At 41.3% G+C, this 21,324-nt stretch overlaps 1 protein-coding gene across 1 annotated transcript in view; it reads right to left on the bottom strand.

The window, feature by feature from the left end:
• Positions 1-2,485: 2,485 nt before the first annotated feature.
• elmo1 (engulfment and cell motility 1 (ced-12 homolog, C. elegans)) overlaps positions 2,486-21,324 on the bottom strand; it is a gene marked incomplete at its 3' end in the record, with an annotated part of 52,261 nt that continues 33,422 nt past the window's right edge. The window contains exons 2-16 of the mRNA XM_044018457.1: positions 19,376-19,543; positions 14,648-14,688; positions 14,319-14,391; positions 14,171-14,221; positions 13,913-14,082; positions 10,500-10,535; positions 8,873-8,972; positions 8,154-8,305; positions 7,970-8,048; positions 6,731-6,772; positions 6,412-6,462; positions 5,864-5,986; positions 5,243-5,371; positions 3,855-3,959; positions 2,486-2,594 (exon numbers count right to left, since the gene is read on the bottom strand). Coding sequence (XP_043874392.1) covers positions 2,486-2,594; positions 3,855-3,959; positions 5,243-5,371; positions 5,864-5,986; positions 6,412-6,462; positions 6,731-6,772; positions 7,970-8,048; positions 8,154-8,305; positions 8,873-8,972; positions 10,500-10,535; positions 13,913-14,082; positions 14,171-14,221; positions 14,319-14,391; positions 14,648-14,688; positions 19,376-19,453 — 1,339 coding nt within the window. The remainder of the gene's footprint in view (positions 2,595-3,854; positions 3,960-5,242; positions 5,372-5,863; positions 5,987-6,411; positions 6,463-6,730; positions 6,773-7,969; positions 8,049-8,153; positions 8,306-8,872; positions 8,973-10,499; positions 10,536-13,912; positions 14,083-14,170; positions 14,222-14,318; positions 14,392-14,647; positions 14,689-19,375; positions 19,544-21,324) is intronic.

Raw genomic sequence — 21,324 nt, 5'->3', positions numbered from 1 at the left:
ATGTACCACAGTTTCTAATATTCCACAGACTCAAATACCACGCTATCAAAACCAATAAAACCTTACAGAGGCACAGACACTCCCTCCGACATCCTCATTAGTGTCAGGTATTTCATTGTTTCTCTGCTGAAAGGTCAACCAAGTAATGACAGCGGGCGCAGACTCAGACTCATTCCTCTCCCAGTTTTCCTCTGGGGAAATGCACACTCATGCCCCGACATCAGACACACACTCCCTCTAATGACCGGCCGTGACTCGCCGAGCATTTACAACACCTGCCATGGCCCATGTTACATTCATCCTACTCATACATTCATTAGCGTGTGTGCTAATATAGACAGGGCTAATGGGGGGGTGCATGAAAATGCACTTAGCCCTGTACAGGAGAAGACGCAGTGCGCATTATGGCTACTTTGAGACGCATGAGACTATGTTGCTCAGTGTGAGTGTGAGTCTGTACAAATATTTACTGGCGCTGTGGCAGAGATGGATGGAAACATTACGATTTGGGACACAGTCGGTGCAAATATAACACGCCGTCTTTCCTTACCTTTGCCCAATTTCCAGCGGGGGATTTGGTTTAATTCCCTTTACATGTACTTTGTTGTATTGTGTGTCTATACATGACCTAATTCTGTACGTGTAAATCCCTTTGTGTCCAAACCAGACGTACATGCTGTTTGTTATTATGTCAGCAGACAGTGTCTATGGACAGATAGGTCAGTTTTATGGGCTCACCGTATCAATTTATACCGGTCCTCTCATTTTACACATAAACACTTAACCGCATCATAAATATTAATAGACGCTTCAGTCTCCTGGGCTTACAACCACAGTGAGGAGGACATTATGCAACCGCTGGGACCAGAAAGGCCCAGAGCTATAAGTCAAGGTGACCGCTATGATTCAAACCAAGCATGCAGGTCTGTGGGGAAATTCTAGGGTCATAACAGAAATGCATTTTCCTCAAAAACAATATTTTCAAAAGTAAAATTGAAGTGGATCACAAAATATCTCACAAATTAGCTGAATTTATAGGTATGGTTGCATTTTCTTATCATATATTGTCGGTAATTGATGTGAAATTCACTGACTCAACCCAGCTGCAAATATCTGAACTGAAAGTCTCTCAGTAACAAAGTCTTCAAAGACCATTTCATGATGGCACTGTTCAGATTTACTGCATAAGCTTTCAAACTGCATCCTCAGAAAATCCATAGAGATAAAGATGTTTTTCCTGTTTTGGGACAAGGCTGCTAGTTTAATCTGCATGTTGATATGAATGAGGTCAAAGCGATGTTTCACAGCGGATAAAGGGAAGCAATTTTAGCTGTAGAGAGTGAAGGTCAAACAGGCATGTGCATTGGATCTCATTGGGATAAAAAAAAAAATAATAATCAAATCAAATCAAATAAAAGTCCAGAGACATGACCTGCCTTTAAAACAATTACAGACACAAGTAGATGAGCACTAACTAAGATGAAAAGGACACAGGGTCAGTGAAAGAGGTATTGTTTGTTAAGTTTAGTGTCACGTGACTTATCACCACACCTGGACTAAAACCCTCCACAGGTCTCCACAGGTCAGAGCATGCTAGTCAGGCATCTAGAGTATGTTAGTGCAACGAAGCACATTTCTCTTTCGAATTAAATATATACTTCCATTTGCTTTTGCTGACTGTGTGCTGAGAATTTGATGAGGATGGAAAGGAAGGAGGAGACGTTTCCCCTTAAAGCTGGCAGAGATAAGAATATATTAAAAAAGGATGGGAAAATTACAATAAGCACATTTAATAATATATATATATATATATATATATATATATATATATATATTACTGCACCTTCTTCTTATCTTATATTAATACCTACCGAGCACCATTAGGAAAACAAATGACACAATTTAAGCTTACCTCCTTTAAATATAGGCAGAGAAACTGAAAGTGGCCACTACTCTTTAATAGAGCAATGCAGCCAAGTCTATGTACTGTGTGGAAAAAGACAGACATGAGCAGATGAAAAGGGCACATCGGTTCAAAATTGAGTTAAAAATGCCCTCTCCCTCCCCACTGGGAGCAGCAGGGGTCAGTCTAGTGAGGAAGTGAGACCAACTCGCACACTTAAACACGTAAAGACAAATGAAAAGGGCACATCAATTTGGAGTGGACTTGGGCACAGCATCTCCTTCTCTGTGCAGTGTGCCTCCCAGAGGCAGTATATAAGGCTAAAAGGGGCTCAATGGGGGTGAGGTGCATCACTAAATAATGAACTCCCAGCAGCACAGTTTCCGAGCATAATGGCTGCTTTCATCTTCGCATGAAGGGGAATGATGTGTACATAAATGTAAACACCTCACCCGCGGACAAATTAGAGGCATCTCCATCTGTGTGCTCACTGTGATGATAATAAGTACAAGAGCAAAAGAGGCAAAGGAAGAACCACTGAATGAGGAGGGCGTGTGGGTCTGTTTGTCAGTGTAAACTTACGGAGCTCGCCAACTTTGAGTATCTCACAGAGCATCTTGGTCAGCTCGATGCTGCTGCGGCCAAACGGACACTCGTGCTTATCTTCTCGACTGCTGTTCTCCAGGACAATCTGGAAACAAGGACAGTCAGACGTCAGAAAAACCACAAAATCGCGTCACGGTCATGAGTGATTTTGGGCAAATGCAGACAACACAGCGGCAGATTAAGGATGTTTATAATGATTGTTTATATTCTCCCCTCTGGTCTATGTGAACAGACACAATGTAATAATGTGATTTGCATGCTGCTTCCTTCCATCTGAAAACAGGCTCTGCCATGCAGTACTATCAGACCTGACTAAGCATTTGTCATGCTGCTGAATGACCAGGTTGTGACATTTTTGACCGATTCTTTCTTGGACAAGCTTTACCTTACTGTAATGTTGCTCAGAGCTGCATGTAAATCTGGATACAAATGCAGATTAAAGCCTTTACATGCTTCTTTTTTTTTAATCATCTCATTTAATTTGTAGTGTCATTCATGTGGTAGCAGAATGCATTTGCCATCTTCTACTATAGCTCGACTATTGACACTCTATGACAAAGATGAATGAAGATTAGTCAATATTCACATAATTCTATGTAAAAAAAACATAGTTACTTGTTAGGTTTAGTATATTTGTGGCTTTGGCAGGGGTATAAGGTAATAGTATAATAGTAGTAGTAGTAGTAGTAGTAGTAGTTTTACCATAAGTGTTTCAATTATACTAGTTATTATTTCATTTGTGTGATGCTTAAAGCTATCTGAATGAAAACAACAAAAAAACACTACAGCAAAAAAGCTCATCTTAATTATGTGAATGTGGCAATATGCCTTAAAGGAAACTATCAAGGTTCCAATCACTCAAGCTGCTGTTTTTCCCCTCTGGTCGACTGACAGAGCTGAGGCTACACTACTTAAGCCACGTAACATCTCATTCCTCACGTTCAAGTCCAGGAACAGGAGTTACACACCAACACGGTGAGTGAGCACACATTCTTTTTTTTTAGTTTGGAGAGCTAGATAGTTGCCATAAAGCTGCTCCAAGTGATGTTCTCATCGCCATGGAGCCCACAAATATACTACAGGTGAACAAGTCAAAAAACAGGTGAACGAGCTGGAGAGGAGAAGGTGTTGGTATGAAATGACTGAGCGAGTGAGTGAGTGAGCGAGCGAGCGAGTGAGTGAGGAAATGGGGAGAGCGAAAGTGAGGAGCGAGTGAGGAGTGAGTGAGTGAGTGAGTGAGTGAGTGAGTGAGTGAGTGAGTGAGCGAGCGAGCGAGCGAGCGAGCGTGTGTGTGTGTGTGTGTGTGTGTGTCCAACCACATATGAAAATGCATGTGCGTGCTTACTCTGATGTAGGCGTCCTGGTGATGTCTGGCAAAGTACAACATGTTATCCAGAGCCAACATGCCTGGAGGAATCTGGGTAAAATCCACAGCTGGATTCACGTGGTTCTGAGAGACACAGAGGGGGAGACGTATATTTAAACACACACCAGTTTTCAGCCAGATTAAAGGATTAAAAGGTTAATTTCGGGGCGCAGACAAGTCTGTTCAAGTCAATTTTCAAAAGGTGGCTAAATGGAAAAAAGATGTTTGCTGCCTGGGAGATTTAAAACATTCAAGAAGCTTTCAATATGCCTGTGCAACAGAGTCAGAGAGAAAGAGAAGTGAGCATCATTTATAATTGAGACCAAAGTTTCAAAACCCATTCACTTTGCAATAACAAGCCGCCTGCTTCACTCCACACACAGAACACATAGCACTGTCTATCACACTGTATTCCTCCTCCAGCTGACGAATGATTAAAAGCACAGATACACACACACACACACACACACACATGCAAACACATCACTGGAGTGTGTCTCAAGTTTGAAAGGTGAGACGGGACTTTGAAAAAGGAAAAGTGACAGGAAGAGATGAAAAGGAAATTAGATGATAAAAAAGGAAAGGACACAAGAGATCTGGCTCTTCACGTTTGTATTCTCCCTGACAGGAAACTGCCTTAGACACAGGCACATCCTAAAAATAAACCACATTTTCATTTTGACCCTTTCGTACTCCGGCAGGTACAACAGTTGGTACTTAAAGAACTCAAAAAGGCACAAAATGACTCAGGAGTGACAAGATCTATGTGAAGAATGGAGAATTATGGCTCGTGTGTGTACACAGTCGGGATGTGTGTCTTCCAAGTCTAGCGTGGAAAGCAGGCTAAGGATTTTGGGGTCAGTTTTCTCGACACTGGTGAACAAAAGGCCTTATCTTTACCAAACACACTGCAGTGGGAGTGTAGACGGGAACAGCTCTGAAACAACTCAGGGCTTTCACAAATCCAGTGTAGCTCTAATGCCCACTGCATGCTGCTCAGCCTAACACACACACACACACACACTGCACACAAACAGCAAATGTAAGAAACCTGAAGCACAAACCTGTGATAAAATGAGTTAAAGACACATACAGTCAACACAAAGAAGGAAAATCATGGCTCATTCTCTCCTGGCAAGCCCAGACAACATGAACACACACTTTAGTCTGCAGATATTAAACTAAAGGACAATGTGTCCAATTAACACCTGTCCGCTGTGGACCAATGGGCTCGCACTGTTCATTTCTGATCACAGTCTCGAGTCTCGAGTCTCACGTGTGGTTTGGCTGCAATAGCGTGAGCTACAAAGCAGACTTCTTGTTGCCTTCTCAAAAAAAACAAAAAAACAACAGACACAAAAACTTACGATGAAGCCGAGCTTCTTGTAGTCGCGCGTGTACATGGACTTGCGTTTCTCGATGCTCCCGCTGCTGTTGGGCTCACACTCCACGTCGAAGGCGATTCTCCGCAGCTCAAAGATGATGTCCCGCTGAGCCTGCACATGCACAGAGGAATATTAAAACTTGACTACTTGTCTTTTCTTCTCTTTTCATTCACCACGTTATCATTTAAGAATTCATGGGCCTCATCTGCGTTGTCTGGGGTCTTGCATTGCCTGAGGCTCTCTGGCCAGCAGCCATGTCTTTTCACTGTTTATATTACTTGGGCAAAGCTACAATAACTTTTTTTTTTTTTGAAAATCTGGCCGGATCTGGCCCAAACTCCCCATAAGCTGTTGAATAAAAGATTAATGGTTGTTTACTTGTGGCAGCTGTAGCATGCTCAGCGCTCCTGGTGGGGATTCCTGATACCTTGTTTTTCTTTTTTCCTGAATAGGCTTTTTTCTTTTTTGGAACTAGTTCTCCATATAACTGAAGACTATACATTTACTGGTGTATCGTTTATTATTCTGCATTATTATTATTAACTTCTTTTTCCTATATTTCATGTATCACCAACTCTCTCTTTGAGTGTCTCCTGTCCCCACCTGGTCCTGAGGATCCATCTTTGTCATCATGCGGTCCTCCAGTAGGTTGAAGGTGAGCACCTGCAGCACATACAGCTGGTGGGCCATCTCATCGTTGATGGGTGTCGGGCTCCGGATCACGTTCTACATGGTTTGAGGGAGAAAAAAAAAAAGATGAGGGAGAAGAAGGAGGAGTGTAAGACAGCGGTGTTTGAGGTGGAGAAGAGAGGATGGGTTTTGAAGTGAGTAAGGCCAGACATGGATTTTGGAGGAAGACAGCAAAATGATAGCAAGGGAGAATAAGGGGATTTGGGAGGGAATGACGAGGATTAGAATGACGAACAGGAGAAAGAGAGAGAAATTAGATTTAACACAAGTCAGAGAATGAACAAGGGAAAAGACAGGGACTACAGTAGATAATAACCAGGGAGGTGAGACAGTGGCAGAAGTGGCAGTTTTTTCCTCTCTGGTGTCTCTCTGGATATCACACTGGTGCAGACACAGAGAGACAAGGACAAACACAGAGAGGGAGTGAGAAACACTGGAGGGAAGAGCATGACTGGACTTACACTGAGAATGATGGAGCGCAGCTGTTTCTGGGCCAGAATATGGGCCATCTCCTATAGAAGAGGGGGAGAAGAGGAAGAAGAAGATGAGAAACTATACATCACCAATAAGTTTTGTTTGGCTCTTTATGTGAAGAAAAGGAAAACGGGCAAAAACAAGACATAAGGTTGCCACACTGCTCAGTGTGCAGGAACAGAACCCCAAATGATAAGGAAGCATCCCAAAGGAAAAATTAATCTTAAAAAAGGGGATACTAAATGCACTAAACTAAAGTCATCTACAGTGCAAACTAGAAGATGCGCTAATTGAGGGTGCACTTACTGTCAGGGGACAATCTAGGATGTCCACAGTGTGCTCATCAAACTACCATATCGTGTGCAGTGAGGAAACAAAGTCAGAGACAGAAAGGGTGAGTGAGAGAGTGAATGAGAAAACTGTCTGTCAGCCATGGAGTCTTTGAAGGTGGTGGATGTGTATGTAATGTGTCTGTGTATAAAAGCATGACGTCATGAACAGGTGTTGTATAAAAAAATGCCTCTCTGCAGCAATAAAATAGGTTTCTATAAACTTATTTCACCAAGCAGTGCTCACTTTAACCCTCAGTGCTAATGCAGGTGTAGCCTTGGTAAATCGCAGCGGGAACAATACACAACTCCTCGTATGGACATCCTGGGGTGTGTGTTTATAGGTCACATCGTCAGGCTTTACAAAATGCATTTTATTGTCTTCTTATGCGTTGGCGACGCAAGGTTATGATTCATTTTTACAGGAGTAGCCATAATTGTGAAGTCACAACAGAGACTGATTTTCTTTTCTTTTTGTACATAAAACGAGCCAGATTTTGAGTACTTTTTGCTCAGATGTGTTTATATAGTTGGTGAAAATGAAAAAAAACCAAAACAATCTTTTTCATCAGATTGCCTATAGCCTGTGCTGGAAAATAAGCATATAAGACCGCACATTCTTATCACCTCTGGATATACGTTTTAACATAGTAATGGAAAAAGGGGTTCTAAGGGAACATGCTGTTCAAATTGTATCCCACCAACTTTATGAATCAAACGTGAGCACTCTGCGTCTGGCATATGTATGCATGGCATGTCTATAGCTTTGTATGCAGCAAAGGAGGGAAAACTGTGGGTTAGCATCATTCATTATTAATGTCAATGCACATCTCTGGACCCCACAGTGCTGAGGCAAGGGATCATGTGATCAGCTACAGGGCATGTGACAACGCTGAGGAAGCTAGAGAGACGGACACAGAGAATGGAACAAAAAAAAAATACAACAGATGAGTGGAGAAATGAGGGCATGGCTGAGCTACAGCCTCACTTCTGCAGAGAGGAGAGGAAAGAAATGAGGTGTGTTTGTCAGTGATTCACTATCAGATACTGCACTACTCTGCAAATCTATTAAGAGCAATGGTGTGTCTCACACATTCAAATACACACACTGGGTACACTGTTACAGAACAAAAGGCTGATGGTAATGTGGTGCATAGTTAACTCCGTTATGAGATTATTCAAATGTTGCACTCAGCTCAGTGTGAAAATGCCTCACCTGTCTCTTCTCCTCAGGAGCTTTGAGGAAGAGAGCATTGATGACGGCAATAGTGTATGTCTGTATGTCCTGATCAGTCCTGTAAGTAGAAGAAGAATATTAAGTCTTAAATAAGTCATTTTGTCATCATCTGCTTCTGAAATACATTTATTCTACCGATGCTGCTGCTGCTGCTGCTGCTTACCCCTGAAGATGTGGGATGAGCTGTCCAATGGTGATCTCTTGCGCCACCTTGTGGTACAGATCCTGACTGTTGAGCACCATGGACTCCAGGATGGCCAGGGAACGCTGCAGCACTGCTGTGTCCATTGCCGACTTGTTTACATAGCTGGCGATCTGCAGATGGGACATGAGCGGGAGAGATGAGGGGAAACTGCAGAGAACTGAATCATTTATCAACAACAACAGAGACAGAGAGATGCAAAAATGTAATAGGTCTGGCAGAGAGGGAGCTATAAATCTAATTAAAAAAAAAAATGTTCACGTACAGTTATACAATCATCTACCAGTTTACATTATGTCTGTGATTGGTGATTGAAACTGTGTAAAAACTGTGTAAAGATTGTTTTACTGTTTTAATTATTTATGGGTTGTACACAGTACTTAACGTTGTGCCTTAAAGGTCCATTGTGTAACATTCAGGAGAGTTTATTGGCTGAGACAGATTATAATGTGTATAAAAAAAGAGTATAGCCTTTGAAGAAGAATAGAATGAGCCTTTTATACTGTATAGGCACATGAAAAACAAACTAGTTTTTGTAATCTTTCATATACCACAAATGTAATGAAAACCATTACTATGACCGTTTAACCAGACCTTCATAGCAAATATACAGCAAAGTTATGACACTAAATTCATCTTCAAATGCCAGCCCTGTGTCATCAGTCACTGTGTTGGCTGACCTTCTTGATGAAGGCCACAGAGAAAGTGTCCCAAGAGACGATGCCGTGGTCCATCAGCTCCACGAAGGCGGTCAGAGTGAAGGACAGCAGATCGCCAAAACTACGAGACAACACAGGGACACAAAGAAACACACAAACCATAGGAAACTTCTCTCGAGCAGATGGCTTGGAGCAGTGTATAGCTGCAAAGCCCAGATGGCTTGGAACGTAACGAGTAATGAGCGATCAGCAGAGACACAGAGAGAGGTGGTGGAGAGGAAAGACGGGGACAGAAGAACATAAGTTCAATGCTGCAACCAGGCTTGCTGAAGTAAAAGGGCAAAAAATGACAGGGTGAGAGAGAAGGAAATGGAAAAGAGGTTTGCAAGACAGACTCGCATCCAAGAAACAGTGGGAGCCATCAGAGGGCCAGCAGGAGCCGGGCAGCACAGTGGTGTTCAATCAGAACCGAAAAAAAAGCTACGTTATAGAATGAAGTCATGCAGTTAGACAAATACCAGGAGAAACAGATCACGGTGCGAGAGGCACAGCAGGCCGAAAGCAGAGAAGATATTAGACAGCTGCTATATTTAAGATGATAGCTGGAAGACCGAAAATGAGAACTATAGGAATCATAATCAAATGTAAGGAGATTGTGACAAGCACACAATTAGTGTTGAAATTACACTACAGCTATGAAACAGCTTCATAAATATAAGTCCATTATACTGTGTATGACTTAATGAACTGGTTTTACAATACTGACCTCTACTGCTCAAATGTGGCATTGCAGAACTGTCTCGTATCTGTTACTCTAGAAACTCAACAGAAAGGATCTGAACACTAACGGAAAACCTAATCAATGTTCTGTTCACACTTCAAACAGCTTATGGAGATGAAAACCCTCTTGAATATGAAGGAACATTCCTGCATATGGATGAACAGAGAGCTTCATGGGTCAGTATGCTGCTGCTGCTGCATGGTAGGTGATTAGTCAACAGTCAAATGGACAATTAGTAACCCACAGCTGAAGGACGAAGGGGTTTTTGCAGATGGCTGTGGGCATTTTGATGACACACTGTGGTAAACTACTTGACGCTACATGAAAGAAGCAGAATACTAACATCAGTGAAAAGATTATTTACGACGGAAAGTAAAGAAATGACTTTGACGGACGGCTCATGTTCCTGACAGCGAGACTCCCCTCAGAAAAAAAAAACCCTCACCCTGAACACCACGTTGAAAAGAAAACCAAGATTTAAATCAAGGGTAAAGTGTTGACTTTGCCCAGGAGTTACATGAAAGATACATGAAAGTGTACTAATAACACTTTTAGCCGCAAAAACAGCGAATGCATTTCTTGATTTTGTGAATAAAAAAAATAGAAAAACATGAATCTTGGTCTTCTATCAGTTTGGAAGAGCACATTGAAAGGTTTCTGTTGCCCAAAACCACATGCAAAAATAATTAAGTGCCACACAGATTCTGAAATGGGAGCCTGTGATTGGCCGTGTTACACACAGATCATTTCCATAAAGGTAGTGTGGGGCAAGAGTCTTAATCATGCAGACTCGGTCAGCAGGTTAGGAAGAGCATAGAGCCAATAACGTTACCCAAACGAGGGGTGGGGGAGGGGGGGAGGCCTTACCAGGGCTTCATAATCTTCTGTAGTTTCTGATAGCGCCTGCAAAGATTTGAGAAACTTTGGTGTCACAGTTAGGAAACAAACAACCAAACCTGTCGGTCTGAGCGGCACAGAACTGTCGATAATACATCACAAATGACTGACACAAAAGTCTGCCACACAAAAGGATGGTTATCTATTACACAAAATTATAGCCTGTAGTAAGTAAAAAAACACACAAATGAAGTGAAATTGCAATACTTGAATGAACATGTACTTTCAAGCACCTGTAATCAGCAAGTCTTCCCAGACACTGAAAGCATGCCAAGCGGAGGCAGTTGAAAAAAAAGCAGCTTGCGGCAAATCTTAACTTTCACAAGCTTCAGTAAACAAACACAGAAATGATCAAACGGCACTTTTTTCCATTTTTTTTAACAAAAGAACACAAAGACAAAAAAGACAGATTTGTACACTTCAAAAGCCATGAGTGGCAGAGGCTCTGTATTGATGCGTGTTCTGTAACCTGAGCCTTGCTGCAGTAATTAAATGACCCAAAGACACAATGAGATTAACAAAGCGAGAAAAGCTTTTCTGTTTAGAATCAGTGTCCATGTTACGACGCATAGTTCAAACAGCCGCAGCAATCTGAGAGAGAGGCCTCAAAACAATTAAAACAAAAAATGGCAGCATGGATTTTAAAATCGCAACATAAAAATCCCATTGCCCTTTTGTTTTTTTCCAAAATAAAAAGCTCTATCAGACAGCTGGCTTAAGTTGCACTGTGCATTCTGAACGACTGTGTCGAGGCACATGAAATGGAACAGTTGTTCCACGTTTGAGTCAGTAGAGAGCGATATACGCCCTTGTGTTTGGGAGCTTGTGTGCGTGTGCCAGGTCCAAAGTGATTTCCACATGAATACAATTCAGCATCGTCGCTGGCAGACGCATTAAATCACAGTAATGCTTAGCTCTGGAGTTGCCAGCACTGAGCCTTTCCAACAATTACACTTCACCAAATAGGTTGTCAGACTAACTAATGAGAGTGTGTGTGTGTGTTTCTGTTGTGTCACACACGGATATAAATCTCTCTCTTACTCTCACACACAAACGCTCGCACACAGGGCACTTTCCAAATCTCGAGTCGTGAATAACTGATGTGACGCTAATTTACATAAAACCATATTTAATGAAATGGCTGCGAGCGGAGTGGAGTCAACAACGGCGCTGCTTGTGATGGATGGCACCGCGCTGCGAGATCAAACTGGGTCAAATATTTGCCAATTTAAGCATTAAATGCAAAAGAAGAAGACGACGAAGGGCTTATATCAATTTTCTGTCAATTGTAGAGGTGCGCGTAATGTTGGAGGGAAGATATAGTTGTCTAATAAGCAGAAACGGGGGATGTTCTGCTGTTCTGCTGAGTGTAAGAGTTTTTTTAAACCCATGAATGCACACATTACAATAAAACGGTCTTCAATGTAAAATACATTTTCAGTATAGTGTATATACGTACATATATATGTACATATATAAATACATATATATATACATATATGTATAACTAAACTTTAAATATTGGACATTTATTGCAGTGAATATCAACGGTGACAAAATTCAATTTGGTAAGTCTTTGTAGTTCAAAACCTATCAATGTGCTTTGTAGAAAAGGCCCTTGCCTTTTTATTGTGCCGCAGTGAGCACACGCTTGACCTTGTTTAAATGTGCGTCTGCCCCACGACTGTTGCTTTCGAGCAAAGTCCTCTCTTCAATTTTCTTTTTCATACACTGGGTGAAAAAGGGATGAATAATATGAAATGCATGGGGCAAAAAAAAAGGAGAGAGCGTCCCGGGTGGCTGAGTTGGCTGCTGCCTCTACTGCTGCTGCGGTCCTTCCTGCTGGTTTGCACCGTATGTGAGCTTGTGTGAGCTTTTTCACTCCTACTGTAACTGTCGTCAGGGTGTTTTTTGGCTTTGTCAGGCCGGTACTTTGCACTCACACAGTTCACTAATAGCACATACACACACACACTAGGGGTGGGCAAGATATATCTTCTAATATTGTGATTGTTTTAAAGATGTGCCAAATTGACATTATTGAGTATTTAAATGACTTTGCAGAAACCGCCGAAGGAATGTTGCGGAATATTTACTTGAAAACTAAAGTTGAAAGAAAATAAAGGTTGTTTTCCTGAAAACATTGTGTCCATTTATAAAACTTGTAAGCCACAGATATAATGAGTTAGAACTCAGACAATTAAAGTCACATTTTTTAAAAGGATAATGACTAAAAAATATTGAATATCACCCACCCCTATCACACACACACACACAAACACTTCCCACTGGTATCACAGTGGAGAAACCTCAGCAAATATATCCTTGCTGTAACCTTCAGTCGAGACAGTCTCCAGGGACCTCCAGCCTCTTCATCTCTCTCACACACACACACACACCAGTGCAATATCACTTTCATGGTCAACAAAAATGAACAGGAGCCCGTGGGCATGAACTTCATGCACAATAGAGGCCGATTCTTTCTCTTCTGAGCGGTAAAATACACGGATGTCACCTTTGGAGAGAGTTAGGGGTCTCACAGCCTAGACAGACATGGAAAAAAAAAACCTTTGCTTTGTCCTACATATCTCTGATGCTGGTAAATGTCTTACATTAGGAAAATGACAAACACGAGACGCATATTTAATGACTGTAATGACTGTCTGTGCAGACCTTTGCTCGTCACACTCGGGAGAGAAATGATTACTTTGGCTATTACAGATCGCAGGGCAGCAGTTTTTTTTCTTTGTTGTTGCTTGACAAAACAAATGTTCTTATTATCGGTCCATGTCACGCGACGCATGTGGGAGCATAAAACAAGATTACCTCGCTGAACTTAATCAGAATGGACAGTGCAACTACAGAGAGTCACCGACTTCTGGTCTGCGTCGGTGGTGTATGTTTGTGCTCACACCGGGCTCGATTATTTATTTCAGTGTAAAGAAAAAATCTCGGTGAGGACATAGAGGCAAAGTCTATGTTCAGATTACCAGACTAAAGTGACTCATATCTGATCATCTGCAGGGCCGTGTGGACACAGAAATCAGATCAGTTTCAAATCAGATTTGTGTCACTCCAGTATGTGGTCCTAGAACAGATGTATATCCAATATGGGTGACCATGTGACATGAATAAAAGCACGGCAGAATCAAACAACAACGGAGGCGAGAGCTTCCATCACTTATCGTACATATTTCCCAAGTGGCCTCCAAAACACGATGCTTTCTTTTGTTGATGACGGATGGTTGGAGAGGGCATTCATATTCAGATACAAAAGACTCGGAAGTTAAGAACGTGAACCCTCAAATCTGATCTGTAACGCATCAGATTTGAACTGGTAATCTGAACAAAAGCCAAGAGAGATGAACAACCAACGGACTTACTCAGTCCCACTTTCCACCATCTGAGTGAGCAGGGAGATGCCGTCCAGGTTGATGAACTCTTGGGCAAAGGTGATGTCACGCGAGGCGTTGGCCAGGTCCTTCAGAGACTCCAGCTTGGCATCCATGCTGGACGACTGAATCCGCTCATGGAGCTGGACTGCCGTCTGATACTGCGGGGTGCAAAGAGACAAGAACCTGATGGAAAAGCATCTTCTGATAAAACAAGGAGAGAAAAAAAGAAGAAGACACAAAACTTACAGGAGAGGTGGTCAAGCGTAATATCGAGCCATTCTTGATGTCGTTGCGATTCTGTGGAGAACAATCAACATAAAAGGCAAAAAGTCAAAGAGCTCTTTTTAAGGGCATGTTTCTTTCATCTGCCTGGATCAAAATCAGATAACCAAACCTTTTCTGTGATGTAGAAACTTGTTGCGTCGGCGATCTGGAGAGCAAAGTTTTCATGGTTCCCCAAGGACCACCTGAAACCATCGGATGAAGAGAAGAAAGACATTCAGTTGTGGTTCTTAAAGAGAATATCGTCTCTGTCAAATACAAGATAATAGGATCAAAACCAAGGGATAGGAGCAAGCGAGTGGGTTTTACAGGAAACCAGTGCTGAAGTATTTTCAAATCCAATGGCACCACTGTATGCACACATATACACACTTATGTATATATAAGTATTATTCTATGTATATATATACTGTGTGGTGGAAAAAGCAAATGCTGACTCACCCCTCACACACTTCTTTAATGATGGCCGAGAGAGGCTTTTTCTGTGGAGAAAAGCAAAGCTACATTTAGTCGTCAGGCCCAAGCTTGAGTTCCTAAAACAACAGTCCACTCACAGAAGACCGCAATTACTTTATAATACAGTACTGGCACAATGAGACAGTGTTCTTTAGGAGGTTGTATTTATCAGACTGTCCAACTGCTGATGGAGGAACTTTGTCCAGAACCGTTGCACAATCTAATTCATTACTGCTGGTTCGTCAAACTGCTTCAAAGTGGTTTGAAACTTCACTCCAACGCATCAAGTTTGTGTTTCGAGTTGAATTTATTTCTATTTTATGCCACACCATTGAATTTGTATGTAATTTCATGTAAATTCTACTCACTTTATATGATATAATGCATTATTTTTATAGTATAAACCACCTTAGAATTCAATTGTCCATTGCACTTACTCTTTAGTTTAGTAATGTCTGGGAAGCTGCCTCAGTGCCATATATTTAATGCTTTGATACCAATGCTGTCAGGATGGTATGATACATATAATAGCGTCATATAACAGCGTCAAACTATTTCATTTTGTCATTTATATCACATTTCCACTGGTTAAAAAACTGTTGACTCCTGGGTTTTAACTGTTTAGTTTCACCAGTGGGAATGTGTTCAGACAGTATTCACTCCCAGGTCAAATGAACCAGGTTTTTTTTATCAGCATCAGCAGAAAGGAAAACCCAGCGTGAACATGCTAATTTCGTCCTCGTCTGCTTTCATTTTGCATATTTGTGCAACACTATGACGAGCAATCATCCTCTGGTCATGAGCAGAAATATCCGTAGTGATCCTCATGTTTTTAAAATGTCAGACAGTGTTCAGTATCAACATTTATTTCATGAATCGGACAATCTAAACTGAATTGAAAGCGAGACCAACGTCAATCATGCAAAATAGTAACCGGTGTGTCCCTAACTTTGTGGGTGAAGCACATGATGCAGGGGCAAAAAAAAAAGAAAATCAAAAGACAGGAACAACTGGAAATGAGAAATTCACTCGGGTTTCAAAATCCTAGATATAACCCACTAAGTTCAGTGTGACAGAGGCTGTAGAGAACATTTCTGCAGCTCTACACAAACAACACAACACCACACCACATACCCATGCACACTAATAATCAATATTATATGACGAAAATACTACTTATACTGTTTTGCCGGCAACTTCTCTACAGTGACAGAAGCTGCCAGCGAAATGCAGGAGCTGCAGAGAGAATAAGAGATAGTGGCAGGACGGGGGGAGCGAACATGACGGGGAAAGAAAAGAAAGACAGTGAGGTGACAAACATTGAAGTGGGCTGATCTACAAACAAAAGAGGGAACAAAGGATAAAAAAAAATATATATAAGAAGAATAAGAAGCTAACTGAATAAGATAAGAGAGAAACAACAGCAAACACAAGAAGAGGGACAGTGATTGATAACAGTGGGAGGAAGCAGGAGAGTGGCTGAAAATGAAGCACTGACATTTATTAGAATAAAATGTACGATAGGAAGAACAAGAACCAACTGTTTTATACCATAAATGTTCATCAGTATAGTTGTTTTTTTTCCGTGAGCAAAGTATTCATATTCCTGATCATGATCACGTCTTAAAAGACACTAAACTCACCGTGCGTCACTCAGAGCAGTTCCTCTTCTCGTACGAGACGTTTTATTAATAAACGAATACATTTTAAACACATTAACCCTCAAATAACATTAAAAGTTAATATTCAGTATGGGTTAACTTTTGTCTTATTTCTGATCTGCTCTGAGCTGATTTTGAACAAATGTAAAGAAAAATAGTATCCTCAAAAGATCGACATGTGTAAGCTTTATATGTAACCTTGTGAGCTTTTATTTTTAATTATTAGACTTTTAACACAGCTAGAAATTGTCCTGGTAATCATACGGAATGAAATAATTATTTGGACTGAATGAAATTAGGAGATAAGTAGTAGAGACGACATCTACAGTTGGAGTTTCTCTTGTCTTTTCCTGATGATCATTACGAACATCCAGAAGGTCTGAGAACATTTTGTCATTTTATTCTCAGGATTGGACTTCATTTTATCATTCAAAACTCTCCACACATCATCCTCGCCACTACTATTATATAATTTCTCCACATCAGTCCACCGTCTCTTTTCACTGTCGCCCGGGGAGAAAGTAGAAAAGTGTCACACTCGATACACATGACTGCAAATTCCATACACTATCTTTCAGCTTTTCAACTCAACACTCTTGTTTGGTAAGTGGTCGGATAACAAGTACATCTGTCCCTTTGCAAGGTCGTCCACTAACACAACAAACACAGTTCACCAACAGTTTGGACCAACATTCGTGTGCAGACAAATCTGTTGTCAGACAATTTTATAACACAAAAAAAGACTTCTTAAACATTTTTACTCCACTCCTTTCGATTTCCAGCAAGCACCACATTAAACTAGAGGTATTTAAACTACAGGTGATAACACTGAATTACAATAAATCGTTTACAAGTTAAACTCTTTCTCTGCGAGCAAAATGTATCCCACCAGAAACGCTGTCAGCGTGTCCTTAGAGCATTTCTGACAAACAACAACAATAATAATTAAAAAAAAGAAAATTAATAAAATTGTCTGCACCAATTCCCCAACACAAATTTGGTACTTGTGTGCCTGTGGGGCAGTGAAGATGTTTGAAAAGACAAAAATAACAATGTGATTCATTCACACACACACACACACACACACACACACACACACACACACACACACACACACACACACACACACACACACACACACACACACACACACACACACACACACACACACACACACACACACACACACACACACACACACACACACACACACACACACACACACACACACACAGGGAGAGAGAGACACTGCTTAAACACACTCAGTGTAACATGGTAGAGAAAAACACACATAAGAGCACAAACAAAAATCAGAAGTACACACAAATTCCTCAACAAATGGGTACAAGTACACACACAGACACATGCACGCACACACACACACACAAATAGTAACAAGTATGCATGCTGCCACGCAAACACACCCACACGAAATTTCATTTATGCCGAGTTGTACCCACATAAACAAACAAGAACTACACACCTGCACTTTCTTGCTCACACACATACACACACACACACACACACGGTCTCAAGACAGCGTGTGCCACTGAAGCCCACTCCCCATCGCATGACTCAGACAGCCATATGCTGCTGCAGGGCCTATTGTACAGAGGAGCTGCAGAGGGAGGAGGAGGTGGGGGTTGATGGTGGAGGACAAGAGAGGAGGAGGCAGGGTGCAAGTTTCACGGTTTCAACAAAAGATGGGAAGGAGGAGTGGGGGGGGGGAGACAAGAGAGAAAGCAAAAAAAGGAAAAAGGGGGAGGAGGAGGAGGAAACAGAGGAGAAACAAAAGAATGATGACAAGGAGAGATTAAACAATTAGACGTAAGTGGAGGAAGGGGACGAGGAAAAGGAGGAGAAAAGACCATAAAGGAGCTGAATATATTTTACGATTCACAGTGTGGGATCGCTGCTGATCAAGGGTCAATGAATACAAAAACTACAGGCCCAAATCTAAATACTCTGTAGCTCAATGTTTCATTCATCCATTGAGAGGGACAATCATGGCTTCAGTTGCTACTGTGACTCAAAGCTCGTACAATCATTAGCCCATCTGTGAGTCCCACACACACACACACACACACACACACACACACACACTGTGAGAACAGGCCATGTTACACCGTATCAAACAACGTAACAGTAATGTCACCTCACCTCACCCCACATGGTGAGCTACAGTCATAGTTTGGACTTTTTATTTACTTTAACGTGACAATATCTACTCAGTTACAGATTTATAACCAGACCGATATACAGTAACGCAAGGATGAGAACCAACTTAAGATGTGAGCGGTTTCCAACAGTGTGTTAACTGTGTCCTCTTCTTCCTTATAATAACGTGCTACTGCCACGACACACAAATGCCCCCTCTGTAATTCATAAAACAATCTGCTCGTCTGCTTTGATTGCATTTTGTAAACTGACATTGAACAATCACAAAAATAGAATCATTAAATTGCAGCCTTCACATTTTGCTTGTCGTGTTGTGTCAAATTGCAATTTTGGTTTTTAAAATGATCAATTTTTCCAGCCAAAATGAAATTCCGTATCTAACCTTATTGTGTTTTTTTCATATATATGTATATATATATATATATATATATATACATTAGATAGAACAGTGAAGTGGAAAAGGAGGAAAGAGAGGAGGGCAGACACGCAGCAAAGACACAGATCAATAAAGAGGGACTCTAACAGGTATTCTGTTTATTTGTCAACATTTTCAAGAAGATGCAAATAACACAGAATAACATAAAGTTTAAAGATGTAACTCTTTAAATTTTACAGTATTTAGGAGTAACCTAACTAATGCCTGGTGTGTGTTCACACCTTATGACTTTTACATATGACCTGTTTTCCTGTAGTTGTAATATTAATGTTTTTCATGTATTCAGATTCAGCCTAGACACTTAAAATACTGTGAAAGGTGTCAGTTGAATGTGATTTGGCAGGTAGAATGTCATTATCATTATCAACAGACGTTTACTCAGTCTAAACTCTCTACCGATAACACTGACGGGGGTGTTTTTTGTTGTCAGACACCTACCTGGTCTATCTCCATGAGCTTGGGGAAAGCCCCCGGCCACTCAATGGCCACCTTGACTATGTCTGCCGGCGGCGGCATGGCTGCCGGGGGGGGGGGAGGTGGGGTGCCCGGTGTGGGTCTTGCTGCCTCACACCTCTGTCACTACTACTGGAGAAGGCTCATCCAAACCTGCAGGAGAAGAGATGGACAGAGAAGACGGCACATTAGTCAAGAACCAGGGGCCTCGTTGTTTGAGAAAAAAAAGACAATAAGACACATGTGAGCGGAGTCTAGCACAGCGCTCTGGGGACTGCGACGGAACAGCTCAAACTAATTATTCACATTCATACAACAGTTAGCAACTTAGAGGAAATGAGACAATTAACCTACTTACACCAGTTTACCATAACAGATGATGCAAATGAACAAACATTCTGGACCTCTATTCTCATATCCCGCTAAAAATATCTGAGGATCCCACCAATCAATTCCCGGTTTGAAAAGTGAACATTAGGAAGTAGCACTTAGCCACCAGGGGGTTAATGTCAGGTCTTCTTCAAGAGAGCACTTTATAGTTTGGCTTACTTGAAGCACTTACTTACTTCTAGCTTTTGTTTGTACCCAAATGTTGAAATGCACTTATTGTAAGTCACTTTGGATAAAAGCGTCTGCCAAATGACATGTAATGTAATGTAATGAGATCATAATAATGTGACTCATGTAAAAGGAAAATAGATGATTAAGCACAGCACATATAAGTGGACACCAGTGTGATTGACAGCTAGTACTGTCCGACAGTATTTCATTTCACAACCGGACGACCACATCCACTTTTTCCTATAAGGTGACCTTTTGACCTTGAACTTTCATCATGACATTTCCTGACGATCATTTCACCGGCAACACAGACTTGTACAATACTCAAGATGTATCCACAGATCTGTGTGATCTTTCTTTCCAGCAGTTAACGGCTTTAATTTGTTGCTGTTGTCACGCAGAGCATGCGCGCATGCTGGTGGGCCAGAGCTTAGTTCAAATTAAAGTTTATCTCGTAATGAGGTCTCAGGAAGAGAGTGAACTGACAAGTCACAGTAATTTAAAAGGGAAACTATTTTATTGGGTAGCAAAAAGGTAATGTCATTTTGCACCCTAATCCAAGTCTACAGAATTACAATAGGACAGGTTGCAACAGAGTTCTAAGACGTCACCTGCAACCAGGTCCCTATTGAATAATACTAGCTGTCAGTCACCCGGGTGTCCAGTCATGTCTATTTTTGTTCAAAATGAAAACACAGTTTACAAGATTGACATCCTATCTCTTGAGGAAAGCCTGAAACTAGCCATTGAGACCATTAACTCCTCAAGATTTCAGTCATAATCAATCTCATTGTACCAAAGACTGATATTCATTATGTTGGTACTTCCTGATTGACTTCCCCCAGGAGACCAGACGACTTCACCCATATTGTAGACCATTGTACATGTGGTCTATGGTTCGCTCATTAAACTGTACATAAACCAGCCCGAAGACATATTAGGACAACTCCATTTTCAAAGGAACTTTCAATGTCAAGTTTAAAAAGAGCATTCCACAAATTTTACACATCAATAGATCAATTTACTCATCACAAGAGGCAAAAACATCCATCGACTCATTTTTATTTCTACTGCCATCAATGGAGGATGCATGTGCTTTGTCATTCATGATGAAAAAACAAGCAAGCAATTCCTCAGGTTGCCATAAGCATGTTGGTGCTAACTGGGCAAGGAAGTGGCTTCTGAAATATGAAAGCAAGAATTACTTCTGAATCTTTTTAACTCATCTACTTTATTCTTGAACTTGCAGGGCCTAACTGAAGGGGTTTCGAGCCACGGTCCACGGTGTTTGAACCTGATAACTGAAGTTACATGAAACAAGAACAGACACCGAGGACAAAACCCAAGTGAAAACTCCCCCAGAATCTAACCTT

The sequence above is a fragment of the Solea senegalensis genome, unplaced genomic scaffold (genome assembly GCF_019176455.1).
Source record: "Solea senegalensis isolate Sse05_10M unplaced genomic scaffold, IFAPA_SoseM_1 scf7180000017240, whole genome shotgun sequence".
NCBI lineage: Eukaryota > Metazoa > Chordata > Actinopteri > Pleuronectiformes > Soleidae > Solea > Solea senegalensis.
The sequence above is the reverse complement of the archived record's forward strand: the minus strand, read 5'-3'. Positions and strand labels throughout refer to the sequence as shown.